The sequence below is a fragment of the Nesoenas mayeri genome (assembly GCF_963082525.1).
Source record: "Nesoenas mayeri genome assembly, chromosome: 14".
NCBI classification, from domain to species: domain Eukaryota; kingdom Metazoa; phylum Chordata; class Aves; order Columbiformes; family Columbidae; genus Nesoenas; species Nesoenas mayeri.
The window spans coordinates 11,428,138-11,447,913 of NC_137556.1; the positions used below are offsets into that span (position 1 = coordinate 11,428,138).

The following is a 19,776-nucleotide window of genomic DNA, read 5'->3' on the forward strand; positions in this document are numbered from 1 at the left end:
TGCAGAGGCTGAATTTCAGTCTTGGGAGTGTTGGGATGTGCTAGGAAATGTCTTGGTGTCGGGATATGCTAGGATATGACTTCAGGCTTAATTGCTTGTGACATTTGCATAAAAGGGGACTTGCAGCAGTGAAGGCAGTAAGATTTTACCCACGAAAGCCCTCTGCCAGGAGAGGTGAGAAACAGGTCATCCAAGTCCCACTGTATCCCTTGGGTCAGAAGAACAGGCAGCCACAGGCAGGAACTGCACCTTGGCTTTAAAAGCAAAGGAAGAGAGTGGATCTGAAGTACATCAAACAGAAAACTGCCCTTGGCTGAGCCAAGCTGTTAATGACCTTCAGCTCTGTTTAAATCTGATGCAGCATGTGTTTATAACCAAGAGCAGGACTGGCTCCCCTGGGCTTAGGAAAATAAACATCTCGCTGGTGATGCCCGTGTGGCTGGTTCTGGCCCTGCAGATCTTCCCCTGCTGCACAAGTGGGCTCCAGGGTGTATTTGGGGCTCAGAGGGGTGATTTTGAAGGGGTGTTCAGTTCTATGCTGGGGGGGCTGCTCCTGGTGAGGATTTCTCAGATGTGTCAAAGCTGCCATTGCTCAATGATCTTCCAAATCAGGTGCTTACGTGGAGGCTGTAGGACCCAACATTGACCTCTCGAATTAACAATCTTTAGTTTTAATCTTTGATAGTCTGGAAAACGAGACTATTTTTGTTTGAACTTCTGGCCTTTTAAGGGTGTCATATGAAACACTGAAGTGAATGAACTTTAAATACTTTGGATCAGTACACGGAGTCTGAGATTCTCTAAAGCGGTGTCTAAAACCTGTGGTCTCTAGAGGTAAGACTTATATTTTAAAAAGGGAAGGACAAATAGGGCATTTTGCAAAATGTCAAAAGAATTTTTTTTTTTTCCTTAAGACGGGGAGAACTTGAGGCAGCAAAAAGGTCAAACTTTAGGAAAGTAAGGTTAGATGTATTTTACCAAAGTGTATCAGGATACAGATGTGAGTTTCCAAAACTCTGAAGAAACTGTCTGGTATAGCACATTCTCGGACTGCGAAGGGCAGTTTAACTCCTGCAGCTCTGTAAAACACAGCCCCGAAGAACGTGGCTGAACTCAGCCGGTACCAGGAGCAGCCGTGGCTGTGAGCACGGGTGACTTCAGCTTGCCAAAAGGCAGGTTTAGGTTTAAATCCATGAGTTAAACTCTTTCCAGCTTTGGATCCCAATATTATTCCTGTTAAGCAGACAGCTGAAAGCGTGTGCTCCTCTTGATGTACTTTAAAAATCTGAAGGGATTACTGCTTTTTGTTGACTCTACAGAAGATGGTTTCGAAGTATGAGCAACTCTCTCCAAAAGAGACAGGGACTGAGACTGATTTTTAAACCTTTCAAAAATTCCCAGTTGGCCCCATGTTTTCCTACTTATGGGAACCCTTATTTCAGCAGTGATTAGCTTGACAGAAGTTTTTTATTTTTGAGTCTTCTGTCCTATTACAGGTTTGAACTAAAAATCCTGAGGGATGGAAGTGCCTCAATTCAGCCGCTCCAGCAGAGCTGGGGCACAGCCGCAATCAGTGGGCAAAGCCCATCTGTTCATCTGTTATCTGCAGTGCGTGTTGGCTCTGCGTGGTGAAGCCACAGAGTGTATTTGTATTTCTGCTGAAATCTTCAGCTTCCTCCTTTTAATGCTCCCCTATATGTTTCCTGAAATTGGAAACGATATGTCCTGTGAAAAGCATTTGAGCTTCATTACTTTGCTGATTTGTGCACATTGCTTGGCTGGCTGTGTCTGGTGTCCCACTGTAGCTAAATGAAATACTTTCAGCTGATATAGGGGAAAATATTTGCGAATAAGCAGTCATGAAACAAAGGGAATTGCTGGAAATTGAATAAGTGCTTGCAGAATAAGGAAGAAAAAAACCTGACCTTATTTCTGGCTCTTTGAGGAATTCCCAGGATTAAATATAAGCAACCTATTCTTCAGCATCTTCCCCTTAAATATAAAAGAGTTTTTTCTCATTTTGTGCTCCTGATGCCGTGTTGTATGATAGGGACAGGAGCCAGGCCTCCAAAAATGAGTTTAATTCTTTTTTTTTTTCCTCCTGTCTTAAGTGATGAAGAACAACATGCTTGAGACTGCATACAGGGAGCTACAGCTCAGTGCAAGCAAAGCTGACGGCATCTAGCTCTTGATGTCCAAGGCTCAGCAGAAAGAGTTGCAGTAGCTTAGGTGCAACTTCTTACACTGAGGGTGGTGAGAGCCTGGCCCAGGTTGCCCAGAGAGGTGGTGGATGCCCCATCCCTGGAGACATCCCAGGCCAGGCTGGATGGGGCTCTGAGCAACCTGAGCTGGTGAAGATGTCCCTGCTCATGGCAGGTGGCGGGAAACTGCATGAGCTTGGAAGGTCCCTTCCAACCCAAACTATTCTGTGATTCTAGTAGCCAACCCAAGGTGCCTCGTTGGTGCTTTTAGCCCTGTGACAGCGTGGGGTGAAGTTCTGCTCCTGCCACAGCCCCGTGCACCCGGCTGCCCCAGCTTCCCGTGTCTCCTGCCAAGAGAAACACTCTCATATGCTGTGTCGTGTTTTCCTTCTGCTGGAAATAGTTCCTCGGGATAGGAGTACTGTATCTGTAAGGGCAGCCCTTACCTGTGCTTGATAAGGCGAAGGCTGTGCTCATGCAACGCTGATAAATGCCTCTGGAGGAAGAGGAGATGTTTTGACATGGGGTAGCCAAGGCAGGTGCTTCCTACAGCACCTTTTTTTTCTTGCTGTGGCTCAGTCTCCTCCAAATAACCTCTTTTCCTCTGTTCATCCCTTTCCCTGATGGGTAAGGGACAGGCTGGGGGTTTCCAGCAAGGTGGTGACCAGAGCAGGTCACCCTGGCCATGGATGCTCACTGTACATCTTGCTGCATCACTACTGCTGTTGCATGCAAAACCACCCCAAAACCCACCTGCTCTCAGGCACTGGGACTTCAGCCATCCAAACCACTCCTTTTGAGCTCTTCCTTGTGTTTATCTGCTGCAGGACAGCTGTGTGAATTGTGTTTGCCAGGAGTGGGAAGGCCTGGGCTCCAGCAGCTCCAAATGCTGTGTGTCAGGAGGTTGGTTACACTTGGTAATTGATGGTCCTAGAAGGCAAGCGTGAGAAAACAAAGTGCAAGTTTCTGTTTTGTAGGCTAAAAGAATTCTCCTTGGTGAAACTTTGCAGGCTGGCTTTTAGGAAGAGTTTGCAAACCCTCTTAAATTAAGAGAGACCATAAAAAGCAGGAAAAAAAGCCAGCAGAGAAAAGCAAATTAGGTCCCGAAGGGGGAGGTTTTTTTCTGATCTTGAGTTTGAGAACTGGAAAGAAATCCATCTGGTTCTAGGTTTCTGAGAACGAGTGCATGAGTGTTTTGCACAACGCGAAGCCTTGAAGAGGTCTCACAGGAAAACTCTGAAACAGCCTTTGAGATGAAAGGAGCCCGAGCTCGGTGCTGTGAACAGCTTTTGTTGTGCAATAGGAAAGTTGTGTAGCACGGAAACTGAGGGCGACAAGGAAGGCAAAGCCTGGTGTGGTCTCAGAAGTATTTGTGTTTCCCACAAAGCTGTTGGCTGCCCCTAACACGAAACCACCAAAGCCTGCAAAGAACTTGGTGGAAAATGCTGAGGGACATCCATTGCTTTGTCTCCATTATCTTGGTCCTGGTAGGTGTCGGGATAGCTGAAGCATTCTGGTGTTTGTCAGGAGGAGCCAAGTGTTCCCTGTGGATGTGGCTGGATCACCCGTGGCTTTATAACACGGCTGAGCTGCCACTACCACAAGCATCCTCCTCCCACGGGGACAGGGTGCTGGTGGCAGCCGGGGCCACCGAACAGCTCAGGAGGGCTCTGAAACGTTGCATTTCCAGCACTGGGCTCTCCTGCCTTTGGGAGAGTGCCCAAGCAATAAGTTTTAGCTTTATAGCAACATTTGCTTTTGATATACAAATTGCTGAGCTTAACAGGGACAAATGGCCAAGGCTTTCCAAGCTACCTTGGATCAAAGCAAGTCCGGGGAGATTCTGGTCACAAGGATCCTGCCCCCTTGGACTGAGTGTGCATCTGGGCCCTGATGCACAGATAATTAATGATAATGGCTCTTCAAAAGCATAACTCTGTAGCTTGCAATGGTCTGCCAGCCAGCAATGGGCCATTGCTTTTTTTTTCCCTGAGATGTTTATGATCCTTCTTTTCCTTTCTGTGTCATGGTTGAAAGTGTTTTCTTTATTTCCCTTGAAATAATAACGTAAATCTGGGAACTGGACACCCATAGCCCAGTTGTAATATATCTATTTTTTATTCTTTTAAGAATATGACAAGGGGAACACTTAATTATTCCTGGAAGCAAAATTCCTTTTTTAATAGATAATTTGAAGTTATTATGTTGGAAGCAGCTTTCCCCACATGTGTGTGGAGGGAGCAGAACTGACAGGGCTCGGGCTGGCTGTCGGGGCTTTTGAGGCAGTGGATGTGCCAGCAGCTTGCTGGAGCCGGCAGTTTTTCAGGTGATGGCAGGAAAAAACCTCAAAGGCACCATCTCGCAGTTCTTAATTAAGCTCAATTTTTATCAATGGGAGTCTTGCCTTAGGAAGAACTGAACGATTGGACTTTTTCAAGGTTTTCTTCTAGCAGGATCTGGTTCCTATTTCTCTTAGCTGTTCATTTTTACAAGGCTTGGGAGCACCAGTGTTTTCTGCTATGCACCAGTGATAGACATTTGTTTCCAATTAGTATTTATTGGATTATTTTAGTCAGAAGTAAACTTTGTTAGAGCCCTGCAGTATGTGCTTTGCTATCTGTTCATGGGACGGTGTTTTCTTTTCCTGCTTGGTTCTGCATCAGTCTACTGAAAAACTGGTGCAAGGCAGCACTGCTGGGGATCTGCCCTGAAACAGATTAAACCAGATTAAAGAGATTACCACCTCTTATACAAGCATCTATTTCTTCCATCAGTACAGATGTCTTTCTGACTCTCACGGCTGGAAATAGCTGGTGCGTATCCTTAGGCTGTGTCTGTCTTTCTCCTGCTTTTCCCAAGAGCTGGAATTAGCCCCTTTCTGGGGAAGGGGCTGCTGGTCACTCCCCAGGCTCTATTAGCAGGTAAAACCTGGTTCAAGTGACTTGTGGCAAGATTAGCAGTAGGTACTGTTGGATTTATGGGTGTGTGTGGAGCTGACTAACAAAGCTTTGGAAAAACAAGTGGGTAATGTTTTACGTAGCTAAAATAATGTGGAAAACTTGCGTTTTAATGGCGTCTGAGTTCCTGACTTGAAGTCATATGAAAAAAGATTTCCATAGTTTGCCTTGGGATTTAAAAAGCAAATGAAAACATGGCTGCTAAGCTAAACCCTTGACCATTGTGTTTTTCACACTGTAAATGACTGATCTTATTTTGGGATAAAGCCTCCTCAAATGGACACAGATCTTTGTGGATGAGGGTAGCTGCAGGTGAGAATACCAGGACTGGCCCCTTGGCTTCAGTTCTTGCCCAACCTGCATGTGTGGCTGCAGAGCTTGGGTTTTATCGTCTTTCGCTAATGTAAATCAGAGCGATTGCCCCAAAGTCAGGAGAGCGATAAGTGCTCTCAGAGTGATGTAACGCAAAACGAGAAACAGGCCCGCAGCCTTTCTTTTGCGGAAATAACAAATATGCTTTTACAGGAGAATAAATGCAGAATACTTGGCAGTGGCTCACTGTGGAGAAACAGGCAAGTTCATTTTGTTGGAGATGAAGGAAAGCTGCACAGATTCAGCAAGATTTAACTGCAGGTCGAGGCTGAGTTTTCCTTTTCCCATTGCATTATCTCCATTTTCCACAGCACATATAAAACATTATTGCTGCGAACTGCTTGTCCCAACACAGTCTCTCCATGTGTATTGTACTAAGAACTATAAATCACAGGTTTGTTTTTTTTTTTTTTTTACTGCTTTTTCTTCCAGGACAATGGGCCTGCCCAGAGCAGGAGGTCAATGCCCCATGGGGCTGGCGGCAGTCCCGTGGACACCAAGCAGATGTTGAACATGCAGCACCATCACCCGACCCGGCTCTACCCCAACAGCGGCTCCGAGGCGGCTCTGCCAGGCCAGCTGAGTGGGCTCCACATCGCTCCTGCCCAGAGGTAGGACCAGAGCAAGACTTCTGCTCCAGATCCCCCTCGGTTTTCGGGGGTGTGTGTATTGCTGTGGTGCTCCCAGAGCTTCAGAGATGCTCCAGATATGTGCACACACACACACACACATTTTTTTTCTAAATAAGAAAGGCACAGAGGTTTGAGATGCTGAATTCTGAAGAAAATGTCCTTATGCATGTATGCAGAAACTGCAACACTGAATTTAAGCTCATGATGCTGAAGGTATGTTCAGCCATTTATCTCAGAGATGGGTAAAGGTGCTGAGTAGATTAGTGGCATCAGATTCAGTCCCAAGGGTGGGATTAATGCCACGGAGTGTCACAGAAGTTAGTGTCCTGGTTTTTCCAAGTAGATATTCAAGGCAGGCTGGAGGGTTTTGCCCTCCTAGGAGTGGGGATTGCACCACCACAGACCCAGGAACAATCACTCGGTCTGGGAGCTGGAGGTATCCACAGAGAAAATTAACCCTGGTAAACTGGGATGTTTATAAATGTACGGTCTGCTCAATGCAGCTGTCTGGAAGGCTGGGAAATAAATAATGCTCAGAGGAAAGAAAAAGCTTTTGTGTAGCCAAGAATGGTTTGAGTGGATAACTCGGACTTTGAGACAGGCCAGGTTGTGCACTGCGATGCTATCGCATGGTTTACGCTGCTGCTGATTTATGCTTTTCCAGACTGGCAAAATATTTTGCAAGAAAGTAATGTCTGTAGCAAATACAAAGAATGAAGGGAGTCTCTTTTCAGCTCGGGAGCTCTGTGCCTGCACAAATCCGTATTTCAGTGCTGCTGCGAGCCAGCTTATTCCCTGTGCTGTTCCAGAAAAGTTAATGAAGTTGGAAAGAAGAGAACCACACTAAAAACACAGAGGACGAAATCTGATGTTATCGGCGTGTGAGCCAAAAGCCAGGAGATCAGCTGGGGTGTTTGAGTAGAATTGGGTCAGAAGTGCATTCTCTTTGAATTTGTGCTTGATTAGGCTGGACTCATCAAAACCTGCCCCTTTTCACTGAAAATGTGTGAGTGGGTGCAGGAGAGGGCTGTGGCAGGGCAGATGGGCACGGAGGGCACACAAGGAGGGTTTGGGCTGGCCAGGAGTCACGGGGATGGGACCTTGGCAGCAGCACTTCGGCCACTCATCTTGAGAGGCTGGAGCTACTGGAGAAGCTGGCAGGTCCCTCCTAGAAAATGAAGCTCTTTTTTTTTTTTAAATTCGAAAGTGAATTTTGTTTGGGTGGTGTTGTTTTGGGGTTTTTTTTGGTTTTTTGGGTGTGTTTTTTTTTTTGAAAGTTTTTTTGTTTGTTTGTGTTTTTAAGTGGGCATGAATATAATGCTAGTGGAGAAAATGAGTTGGATGATGGCTAAGTATGTTAAGCTGTCTGATGGGGTTTGGGGCTCTTGCTATTTTTATTGTTTTTATGATGACCTTGATGACATTCTCCTTAAAAAGGAACAGGAGTCCCTTCCCAGGGAACTGCGCTGTGGGGCCTCAGCAAAGCACAACAGCACAAATTCATCTCTGCTTAGCGGGACACTTAAACACGCACCCGAAATATTTTTTTATTCCAAACTACGCTTTTCATTTTTGGACATATTAAATGAGCTGGAATGATGATTTAAATGACTATTTGTTGTTTGACGTATCCCAGTCATGCCACATACAGACAAGGAGCATCCTCGGGGCTGGATGCTGAAGGTCGGCATGTGGTTGGGGGGTAGTTGTGGGGCTACTTCCATGTCCCATCCTCGGTGCTGTGCAGCCCCAGGGGGCGTTTCTCACTTAAACTGTGGGCTGGTTCTGGCAATTGGACACTGTTAAGATGCAGCTGGGCCACCTTCTCTAGACTGTGCTTTTGCCAAGGAAGGTTGGACCAGGTGATCCTTGGGGTGCCTTCCAGCCTGGTGTTCTGTGATGGTGAAATGGATCTTTTAACGGAGTCACCTACAGAAACACTAACTTTAAAAGAGACATTTGTGGAGGGTAAGGAGATTTGCTGTCCTGTCTGTGCCTGGCAGCAGCACCCGCTCTCCCCATGCCAGATGCCCTAGCAGTGGTACCGAGGGGTGGGTGGATTCCCTGGCCCTACATAATTAATGAAATGCATTGTTTTACCTTTTTTCTTTTCTCAAATAAATTCCGTGTGTGGCAGAGCGATTTCCAGCGCTTGCAAGCAGCTGCCCTCTTTCCTGAAGGCATCTGGTAACAGGGCCAGCCCTGGCTGTGTTGCTCAATCGCAGCCGAACAGAGAACGAGTTTAGCTTCCCTGGTTCGGTGGCTGTTCTGGGACAGGCGTACCTCCAGGCAGAGAAACGCCTGGGAACAGAGAGGTGTTTCATGCATCTGTGGGAATGCGGAGATTGCGGTACCTCCCTGATGTGCTGACAACTGCTTTTTCTATTTGACGTGAGCCTCTCTTGCTTTTCTTTAAAACAGCCTTGACCCCTTGAAGTCTCTCCCGCGGAACAGAAATGGGATTGATGTGGAGTCAGATGTCTACAAGATGCTTCAGGATTACGAAAAGCCGATTTCGGAGCCTAAGCAGTCTGGATCCTTCCGATACTTGCAGGGCATGTTGGAGGCTGGTGAGAATGGTAAGGAGGTTGTCACCTGTCATGTGTCCCAGCAAGTCCCCTACACCTCCCCAGGACCAGAGCTGTGGCACTGTGATGCTGTGGAGCTTGAACCATCGTTTAGTCCCTCTGTACCCTGTTCATGGCCCTGCACCCACCAAGTTGCTGTTGAAAGCTTAACCTTCTGCTTCTTCCATTGCTGATGTCCAGGAGGACCCATCTGTGAGAGCTGGTGGGGTGGGTTTGTAAACTCTTCTGTTGCTTTACAGCATGTTACTTGGGTGCTGAGGCAGCTCAGCTTAGCACAGGGGGGTCTGAGCACCCTGTGAGACGGAACACTGGGATGGCAGGTTTCAAATCAGGATTTTGGATGCTCAGGCCAGCATCCAAATTTGGGGGCTTACCAAATGTTGTGAATTACTTGAGCATCGTGTGAAAATAGGATTTGCAAACAGCTTCTGCATGGCAGCTGTTTTCCTGAGATCGTTTATGAAATGTAATGACTTAAAGCAGTTGCACAAGATAAACGGTGAAGAACCATAGGCCTGTTTAAGTAAATGGCGTTTGCATAAGGATGTGGGATGGTCCTCAGCAGTGCAGGGATAGAGATCAGAAGCTCTTGGCTCACTTCTCAGGTCTGTCACAGCTTCCTGCCCCTGTTGTTAACACAGGCAGGAGCCAACTCTGTGCATTAAATAACAAGATCCCCAAACTATACATTTCAGCTTCTTTTTATTTGCCTTTCAACTTTAAGTCCATTGGGGCTTTTACATTCAAACTTTCAGGCTTTGCTTTGCAATCATTAGGGCAAGACTTTCTGCTTCCTTCCAAGAACCTCATACTCTGATCATATGAATCCAGGAACTTAGATTTTATGGGAAAACACTAACTACTGCAAATCTCATTAGGAAGCTGTGAGAGACAGCAAGTCAGGCTGTTGCACTTCAGTTTCTGTGTATATAAAATGACTGAGAACCCTTTGACTACAAGGATATTGGGTTTTGCTTCACAAGAAGCATTATCACAGATAACTTCTGAGCACTGACAATTTCCACCAGTTTTAGTTTGCTCAGTGGTACTGAGGTATATCTGCAAAGCACAAGATTAGGATCGGCCTTGGAAGTACTGCATGTAAATATTATAGCCCCTCCTTGGCTGGCAGGAAAACCACTGTTAATTACAGGCTCCAGTTGTACCTTCACTGGGAGCAAGCACGAGCAGCTTCCCGGGGTGACGTCTGCTGCCCACCCAGGTCTCCTCATTAGGAAGACGCAAATAGGAAGCAACTGTGTAAATCCCAATTAATAACACTGCTGCCTTTCTCGCTGCTCTGTGCCAGGGAAAAGGAACAACACTGAAACTTTGCCTCCCCTTGCATCCTGCAGCCCTGGGCTGACAGAAACCCAGTGCTGCTGTTTGGGGGGAAGGAAGAAAGAAAAGGGGGTGGGCTGAGGGAAGGGGAGGATGAAAAGATGCCAGGACAGTGCCCAGACCCTGGGATTGTCCCAGCCAGTCTGGGTGTCCACTCACTCCAGCAGTGACGGTGCCAGCCCATTGCTGATGCAGCCCCTGCATCTTTGGTCAGAGTCTGGGGCTGAGGGGATGCTGACAGGTACCAGGGGGCTGGAGATGCCACCCACAGGGCTCTGCCACCGGCCACTGCCCTCTTGGCTGTGCTGTGCTGCGGGCCGTGCGACTGGCTGCAGGCACAGGCTCGCTCCTGTGTTGGCCTTTATGACGGTCTCGGTGTTTATTTCATAAGGGATGAGAAATGGAGTGAAAAGCATCTCTCCTGGCATCAAGCTCTGCGATGTTTCAGTATGGTTGAAATCTCCAGAAGTGTCTCTGCTAGATTGTTTTACAGCTTCCACCCCTGCCGCTTCTTCCTTAAGCCTAAAATTACATACGTTTGCCCGAGCCTGCTGTGCGTTGTCCTTTTAAAGTCTGGATCTGCTCTCCTGAAGAGCTGAGTGTCCCAGACAATGACCTGTTTTATAGGGAAGGTGTTTCTGCTGGAAGCTGTATCTTCTTCAGCATCACCAGCCCCATCCTGCACCCTTAAGGAGCAATGCTTCCTGCTGAGATCTGGTGGAGGCAGGAGGAATCACAGCAGCCGTGTCTGTAGGTGTCCTTGGTGCGGCAAGGATGAGCACTGCAGCTGCAAACGGGGGTGGTGATGGTTAAGATTGTGGAGTTACAGCATCTTGCTACCTTGCTGAGGACCATAAAAATGTGATGAGATTGTGGACTGGTAAACAGAAAGACATGATCACCTTTTTGGGAGCCCTCTTTCCAGTCTTTCTTTTTTTTTTCTTCTCCTTCCTGTCCTGCTCTCTTTAAAGCAGCTTATCCAAGCATTCTGCCTGAGAGACAGTGACAGCTTAACTGTTAAATGTTGGCAGATGAGCATGTCTAGTCCATATCTCACACTGGGGAAGCTGACAGCTTGAGCAGTTATTTTGGTTTATTCCCAGCAAGGCAGCGGAAAGACTTGACAAGGGAGCTTGGCTGGAGCCAGCTGAGCGCTCGGGGACCCTGGGGTGGAGCAGCCCTGACCGCTCCTGGGCAGGCAGACTCGCACGTAACAAGGCGCTCAGCATCTCCAAACTATATTATATCTTGGGAATGTGAGGTTTGGTGGGAAATAAGTTATTTTGGTTTTACGTGCTTGGCTGGAACCGTTGGCAGTGTTGGTCGCTGGATCAGAGCCACAGCTGGAGAGATGGGGTCTGCTGAGTGAGGGTCCCTGCATGTCCACAGGGTGGCCCTGGGGGACAGGGTCAGGACAGGGGGTGCTCTGAGATGTGCTGGATGGGGGAATGGGGATCTCTCAGTGGAAGGAATCTCAGCCAAGCAATGCCCCTTAAAACATACTGTGTGAACCTGCATGGGATCAATGAGTGACCACCAGTGATGATGTGCCAGTTAAATGTCCTAACAATTCATTTTGGGAAGTGAAAAGATGTTCCTGGAGCCAGAGTGGATGCTTCAGAGCAAGATCCAAGTAGAATTTTCCAAAACCAGTGTAGTGCATATGGATAACTGGGTCAGAAAGTGCCTGGACCCTGCTTAGACCTCCTGGGCATCATGGGCTGAAATACCCTGGAAGCTTGGGGAGCATAGAAGGCTCAACACCAAAGAATGGCTTGTTCATCCAAGAGCTCCTCTGCTTATTTTCTGAACTGTGTCAGCTGATAGAATAAATTACATTGTCCTTCTTCATGAGCTTCTCCTTTCTATAATCTTAGGCCATCACAGAGGAACGACAGTTCAAAAAAATGCCCAAAAGGCCAGTCAGTTGTGAGCCATGAAAAATCATGCAGTGAATACTGGAAGCTCTTAAGTGTCACAGTGGTTGGCAACAAGCATGTTTGTATTGTCTGAGCGCGAGGGCAGATGATAGATTGATGTGTAGGGAGTGGGGTTGCAACACTGAAAACTTTGCCTTGATATTGTTCATATGCACCAAACTTTCATTCCTTCCTTTCCTGTTGTTGGACCTCTATGAAAGGAGGCTTGGTGCCATAGAAGACCTTATCTTCTATCACAATATTTTATTTCAGATTATTTGAGATTAAATGAGTGTGCTAAGAAGAAAAATGCATGTAATTCTATTATTGTTTGGTTTAACTTGCCTAATTCTCCGAAAGGCTTTCATCTTTGTCTCCTTGACTGATGGTAGATCTACCAAGTGGACCTGAAATGTTGGTGTGATAGAACCTCTTCTTTCTGGAGCTTTTCTGAGATGTTTGCTATTTATCTATCTTAACTCACTAAATAGAATTGCAGACAAATTAATCTCTCATCTCTAGATTAAGGCTACTTTGCCTTTTGAGTAGATACAAGTACTGAGTTGGTGCTATCACAGTGCGTAGATAGGCCATCTGCTGATGCAGCCAAGAGCTTCTGCCACTGTTCATGCTTCATTAGGATGAGCAGAGGGTCAGCACAGCGTCCTCTGGTCATCTGCAAACCTGAATTCTGTGTGACTTCTGAGATAATTGGTCTCACTAATTTGCTTTTTACTTCCTTACAAGCAAGTTACAGGTTCTGTTGTAACAGGCAGAGACTCATCTGACTCCTTTAGGGATCAAAAAAAAAAAAGCCCAAGAGGAAAAGTTCCTAATTTGTGGCTGTTTTAAAATTCTTGGCAGGTGAAAAACTCGACAAGCTCAGCAACCCCCGAAACATCAAGTCCCCGGTGCCGAAGCTTGGTGGTGCCATGTCTGGGCTGCAGATGCTCCCCGAGTGCACCCGCTGCAGGAACGGCATTGTGTAAGTGTCACATCTCACCACAGCCTCCAGTTCAGTGGGATGGTGATGTAGGGACGCAGCTGGGTCAGGTCCTACCAGACCTGTGGGTTAGAATTTATAGCAGAATATCTTGGAATTTTTAGCAGAATACTCTGAATCCCTTTCTGGGTTTTGCTAACCGTATATAAACCTGGAATTGAGGAATACAGTTTGGATTGCCCCTTTTAAGGGAATCTTGCAGTAAACAGGGATGATTCATGAGCTGGTTTCTGCCCTGCTTATCATAGTAACTGCCCAGAGACTATGAATAGTGCTGGCACTTTTCACTGCCTTATGGAGGGAGAAACACTTTGAGGTTCAAGTAGAAGAGGTCTGTGGATTATTTGTTTGTTGATGAGTTACTCTCAGACAGGTGGATATGGGGTCTGACTTCAGAGAATATAGGCACTTTTCTGCTTTGTGTTATTGCAATTTATGTTCCATTGTAATTAACGTTCTGCTCAAGCCAGATTTGCTGGCTGGGTCTGCTCTGTAAATGCCTGTAACAGTGTTTCTGGCTGGTGCTGTGAGCTGTGAGTCTCTGCTCCATGAGCTGTGGTGCCCATGTCCCCAGCCCTGCTAGCAGTGCTTCAAGGATGTGGCTCCTGTTGTTCAGATCTGGGCTCAGTATGATATTTGAGGCTCAGCTTTACATTGAGCAGTGGTGCGGTGCTGCAGGGGCTGTAGATAAATGGGAACGGAGCATCCCTTCCCCTGGAAATACAGTGGAGTGGGATGGCAGCTTTGGGCAGCCTGGTATGTTGGGATGGGAACTCACCATAAAAACCCTTGCTCCTTTCCTTCACTCACCCCATTTACTCAAGGCAGCAGGAAAAACTGTTTTTGCTGGTTATTGCTCCGTCTCACTCCAGCTCTCCCCATCTCTCACCAGGGGCACAATCGTCAAAGCTCGGGACAAGCTCTACCACCCCGAGTGCTTCATGTGTGATGACTGCGGCCTCAACCTGAAGCAGAGAGGGTATTTCTTCATCGAGGAGCAGCTGTACTGCGAGACGCATGCCAAGGAGAGGGTTAAACCCCCTGAGGGATATGACGTGGTGGCTGTTTATCCCAATGCCAAAGTTGAACTTGTCTAAACCCGGGCTGCGCTCTGGAGAGGTCGGGCGGCCGCGCGCCCACCCACGTCCTCCCCGCCGGCTGCGCAATGTGGCTGTAATCAACCGCGACTGCCAAAGCCCAAGTTAAAATGCCTTTTCCTAGATAAAACCGTTTACACTTGGGATCTCCAGGGGATGGTGTTGAAAGCATACGAACAGGTTTTTTCCTTCTTTTTGACACTCTGCTTTTTTGGGTTGCTGTGTTGAGTTATTAGTCTGTGCCATAACCTTATCCACGATCTGTGTAAATACTGATTAATTCTCTACTCTGTTTCATATAAAACCAGTATTCCTTTTTTTTTGCCCCACCACCTCTTCTGAAAAAGCAAGGAAGGTGTTTTAAAAGCTCAAAGAAAAGAAGGCACTTTAACAAAAGCAGCTGACTCCTGTATCCTGACCTTAATCTCCTGCCCTCTGGCTGCCCAAAGGATTAAAAACCAACCCCTTGAGGAGTCTGGGATGTGGTACCAGTGGGTCAGGGTCCCTGGCTCAGCCCCACCCCAGCAGGTGTGCCCAGAAAGGGCGATCTCTTAATACAGTATTTGCTGTGAAATTCCCTAGATTGGGGCACTGCTGTTCAAGGCTGAGACAGACTGATCCAAGTTCCTTGAGAGATCTCCATGCTAAGCATGCAACGAGGCTTATTTTTTTTTTTCTTTCTTTCACTCCTAATTCAGTTGTTCTGTCATCTGATCACCCGAGTAACACCTTTATAGGGCAATGAGATAGCACGGAGCCCACCTCTGCTATTCCCATCTCCTGCACTCCTGCTTCACACCTGTCCTGCTTTGGCTGTTCTGACTCTTCTCCAGCTTTTGCTATATTTTTGTAGTCCTTTATTTCTAGATCCCCAGACTGCTGCCATCTTGGTCTGCCAGGGAGGTGGTCATGAAATCCCTCTAGGAAGTAACTGGAGTGGCAGTGAGTCCAGATATGAGCCTGGAGTCCAGAGGCAGCAGGTTTGGATTGGTACCTGTATCCCAGGTCCGTCATCCACTTTATTTGATGGGGAAACATTTCTGAGGATCTTGGGATGTTGCTTTGTTGGAGAAATGTTTGAGGTTTTTTTCCTTTTAATTTTTGGAGGGGAGAGAGAGAGTTGTCACCCAGCTGCTGGGTGCCATTGTGGGTGGTGATAGTGTGTTTGGTACCATGAGGGTGGTTCTGCTTTGCAGCAGTCTTCTTCCTCCTCCTCATGTGAGAGAGGGAGGCTGCATTTGGAAAAGAAATGTCTGTACTCATTTCCCTTCTGTGGAAAAGGAAGATAAGAGATGGGGCAATGGCCAAAGCACTCCTCCTCCTCTCGCTCTCTGTAACAAGGGTCTGAGAAATCTGGGACTGGAGGAGGGTTGGGAGTGTTATCTTGGTTACAGCTGAGCATGCAATTTCTTCCTACAGGTTCTGCACCCAGAGGGAGTAAGGATTTTAGGGTGTTACGTGGGCACATTTAGACATTTTTGCATGGTGCGGCTCCTGCCCGGTGCCCGGCAGGCTGCCTGAGCCTGCATCCCAGCATCCCAGCTGGGTACCACCAGCTGGGTACCACCTCGCAGCCGCAGGGATGCTGGCCCTGCGCGTTCCTGCTACCAGCAGAACATCCAGCTGCCCCTCCTGCTGTTAGGATTTTTAATTACTGAAGTACAAGAAACGCATGGAAAACTTTATCACAGTGCCGAGCCTTGTTTTTCATGTATTTGCATAGCCTAGCTTGGTAGGTTGGACCATCTGATGGGAAATACTTGGGACAACTGTAAATGATGAGGAGACTAACAATAATCAGGTAGGAAGTGTTACTGCCCTTGTTTTCAGGCCTTTGCTTGGAGCTCATTAGTTGGCAGATTGTCAGAAACATTTGTTCTGTATTCCTCCATTAACCTCATGCATTGCTGGACTGAGCTCTGGTGTCCATTGTGTTAAAGTTCAGGCTTCCCCCAAACACAGGACTGAATCCAGCTCAGCTGAGCAGTGGAAAACTCACAACACACACAGTCCTGGGGGCTTTTCCCATTTTCCACCTAGACATGGCCACAGCTGCCAGCTGCAGCTCGTGTCACCCTCTGCAGCTCTTGTCCCCTGTTCAACTCCATCTTGTTGTGTCCAGGGGAATGCCAGGCATCTTGCAGCCTTGGCACAGGGAACAACTTAGGAGTTCATAAATGGTTTCATTGCCATCATTTTGAATGCATGAGCAGGCTGCTGGCAGGGCATCCTTGGCAGGGCATCCAGAGCCTTGCCTGGCTGCTGCACCATTACAGCACTGGGAGCACTGGGCATGGGGTTTTTCATTAAAGCTAAAACCAAGTTCCCACAAATCAACGTTTCCATGTGGTTGCCTCATAATACTTTTTCTTAGGAGTAATCAACTCCTTTGATCCTCTCCCAAGGAGCCTGAAGCTGGAGCTGCCTCACACAACCCCAGCCCAGGGCACGTTGGTTCCTGGTTTCAGGCCACGTCATTGACATTACGGGGTTTGTGGGAGCTGCTGCAAGTGAGGCTCCTGTGTCCCCAGGTAACGCTATTTAACTCTGTACAACAGGGGGAGGGTGCTGTTTGTATGAAATACAAAATAAAGTTGTATTGTCAGTTTTATGTCTCGCATTACTGAGCGTGGCCTTTGCCTGGTCCCCGTCTGGGTCTCTGCTGCGGTAGCACCCGTACGTGCAGGGATCACTCGGCATCTGGATAAGGAGGACACTGGATAACCTTTAAAAAGCATCTTGGAGACAAAGAGCTGCACTTCTCACTGCATTGGGCATTAAGAGCCTTGTTTGAGGTTTGATCTGTATTTTGGTGGGGGGGTGTTTGGTTTTAGGTTGTGTTTCTTTTAGTGTGTATTTTTTTGTTGCGGGGTTGTTTGGGGTTTTTTGTATGTTGTGGTTTGTTTGGTTTTGTTTGGTGTTTTTTGTATTTGTTTTGGTTTTAACTCCCAAGACCTTCCTGGGACCCTGCATGCATCGGGCACAGAGATGAGAAGGGCCAGCCTGTCCCTGCCCATTATGAGAACAACCACAGGGTTGGCTCCCCTCGCCCTGCAGTGGTCCAGAGCTTTATCATGTCTGCCTGTGCATAAGGTGAATGGGATTTATGAGCAGCATCCAAGCAGCCATGGTGCTGCTCCCAAGGTACCATCTCCCACCTAATGGCCCAGGCTCTCAGGGAGCTGCAGCTCTGGGGGGCTGAGGGTGTCACCTGCCCTGTCAACATGGGAGGGATCTGGGCAGCACCCAGGCTGGAAAACATCCTTCTGCCCAAGGATAATGTAAACCACAGTACAGCCGTAAGCAAACAGTGCTCTTAAGAATCTCTTTGCACAGTTCTGGCTGTGGCACCACTCAAGCTCATTCCCCGAGCCCGGAGCTGCAACATCAGCATGGCAAGGACAGAACTGGTCCCCAAATCCCTGTCCCACATTATCACTGCTGACCCTTGAACCGCAAAAACCTGCTGGGTGGCAAGAGCATGGGGATCAGGAGGGTGAAGGCAGGCTTGATGTATCATAGAGAGATGTTTGCTTATGTAGCTAAATCTCGATAGGTCTGGTTTTAGTGGTTGATTGGTATGTGGGAAAGTCGGAAGTAATGTGGGGTAAGTGCCTCCTGCAGATATTTAATCTAAAAGGTTTTATTTGGAAAGCATTCATATATGGAAATTGTTGCTTGTACGTGCCTAAAAATATTTTGAAAGACGAAGCCCCTGAGGATCCACATGTGGCATGAAAGGTCTTCATGAAGTTTAGGTCAGTGGAACTCCACGTCTAATTACTGTGCATATTCAGATGATTAACATGCTTATGACTCCCTAGCCAGTGATTTTTCCATTCACCCTTGAATGCATACGTATGTCAGATGTGTTTCTATGTTACAGCCATTGTGATATCCAGTCCCTCTGCCCTGGGCGCTGCTGTTGTGGAGTGTCAGTCCCACGGCTGAGCTCCTGGGGTGATCCCTGACTGCGAGACTGGAGAGGGGGACACAGGGCACCTGGGGGTGTTAGGGGCCCTCTGTGACCCCCCTGTTATCCCCATGGCAGCCCTGTCTCATACAGCAGCTGCCTTGGTCTGACTTGCCCAACCTTGGGAGCCTTCACAGAACTCCTCGCTGTGTTGGAAAAAAGCAATGTATAAGATCAAACACAATGAAGGGTACCATTTATTAACTAAATGAGGTGGGACCAGGGCCAAACTGATTCAAGTTCTAATTGTTTAACTTTTTCCATGTATCATCATTAAAATTTCCTACTTAGCCAGGCATTATTTCCACCACCACACCCCTTTTCTTCTGCTGCTTTTGTTTGGAGTTGTTTAACTTTGCTTTTGTTATTGGATGGCTGCCCCAGGGACCTTAGAAAAAATCTCAGCTGGTTACATTTGTATTAGGATAAAAGTCCTTGTGCCATAGGGGAGGAGGTAAAGGGAAAGAGGGTCTTTGCAAAAGTTCCATTTCCTCCCTTTCTCATGTGTGAAAGAGGCTATTTTAATTACTTTGGGGAAAAAAATTCTTCCACACGCCTATAACAAAACAGACACTGCACTCTCCTGCCAGTTATTTTGCCTCTATTTTTCTCCCTGGGAAAGCACAAGCTGTCAGGAGACACCCACAGAGCTCCCCCAGCCCTGGAGCAGCTTCCTGCACCTCAGTGTTTAAATATTTTGAATTTTTACATAGTGCTGAAGCAGTTCTTTTGTGAGACAGAGCTGGTGGGGAGAGCCTGGGCTGCAGCCAGCACTGCTGCTTTGGGCAGTTGATGTGCACAGGGTCGCTCTCTTGCTGTGCAAAGATGCTGCTCAAGCACGTTTCAGGCTTTTTTTAGCTTTGTTAATAATAACAGCTACTTTTTTTTACTTAAACACCTGATTTCTTCACTTCCTAACTCAAGGAGTGCTGGGAGGTGAGTGGCAGATGTCTGTCCTCCTGGAGCTGACTGGCTTAGAGCAGACACAAGCTGCTGGCACCATGGGATGGTGGTGCTGGTGCTCACCTGAGGGATGCTGAGCACCATGCTTGGAAAAGCTGGTTGGAAGGGACCTCAGGAGGCCACCTGGTCCCTGCTCCTGTCCCTAGGCGGTACCTGCATCCCTCTCAGGAGATGTTTAATCTGTTCTTGATTAGAAATTCCCAGCTCCCCGGGTATCATGTCCCATGCACTGGAATTTCCAAACATTGTTGGAATAATCTCCCCAGACAAGTGGTGGATTCCCCAACATTAGGATAGAGGGCCAGCTTCTCCAGACTGGGCTTTTGCCAAAGAAGGTTCAATCAAATGATCGTCATTGTCTCTTCCAACTTGGTGTTCTATGATTCTGTGATCTGTGGGTTGCATGGGATGCACAGGTGTGCATTGTGTGCATGATGTGCAGAGGAATGTATGGGATGAAGAGGGTAGATAGTGGTATTAGTAAATAAATGGGGGTGCATGGGGCTATATAGGATGTGGGGGGGGTTCATGGGGGTACGTGGGGGTGCACAGGGGCAGAAGGGGCACACGGGGTGCCTGCGGTGCAGACGCATGGGGCAGGCCAAGACCCAGCCCAGCCCAGCCGGCTGCTGTGCCTGTCTCTTGCACCATCTAGTGATGGAAACCGAAATATCCAGCGCTTTCAGGTAGGATGGGAGAAGAACCTGTGCTCTGAAGATTCCCAGCGTTG

General features: G+C 47.6%; 1 protein-coding gene across 1 annotated transcript in view; it reads left to right on the forward strand.

Moving 5' to 3' along the window:
- The window catches only part of PDLIM4 (PDZ and LIM domain 4), a gene marked incomplete at both ends in the record, with an annotated part of 48,493 nt that extends 34,383 nt beyond the window's left edge, over positions 1–14,110 (forward strand). Inside the window, 4 exons of the mRNA XM_080352998.1 lie at positions 5,963–6,141; positions 8,584–8,741; positions 12,875–12,995; positions 13,906–14,110. Of these exons, the coding sequence (XP_080209124.1) occupies positions 5,963–6,141; positions 8,584–8,741; positions 12,875–12,995; positions 13,906–14,110 (663 nt within the window). The remainder of the gene's footprint in view (positions 1–5,962; positions 6,142–8,583; positions 8,742–12,874; positions 12,996–13,905) is intronic.
- Positions 14,111–19,776: the final 5,666 nt, after the last annotated feature.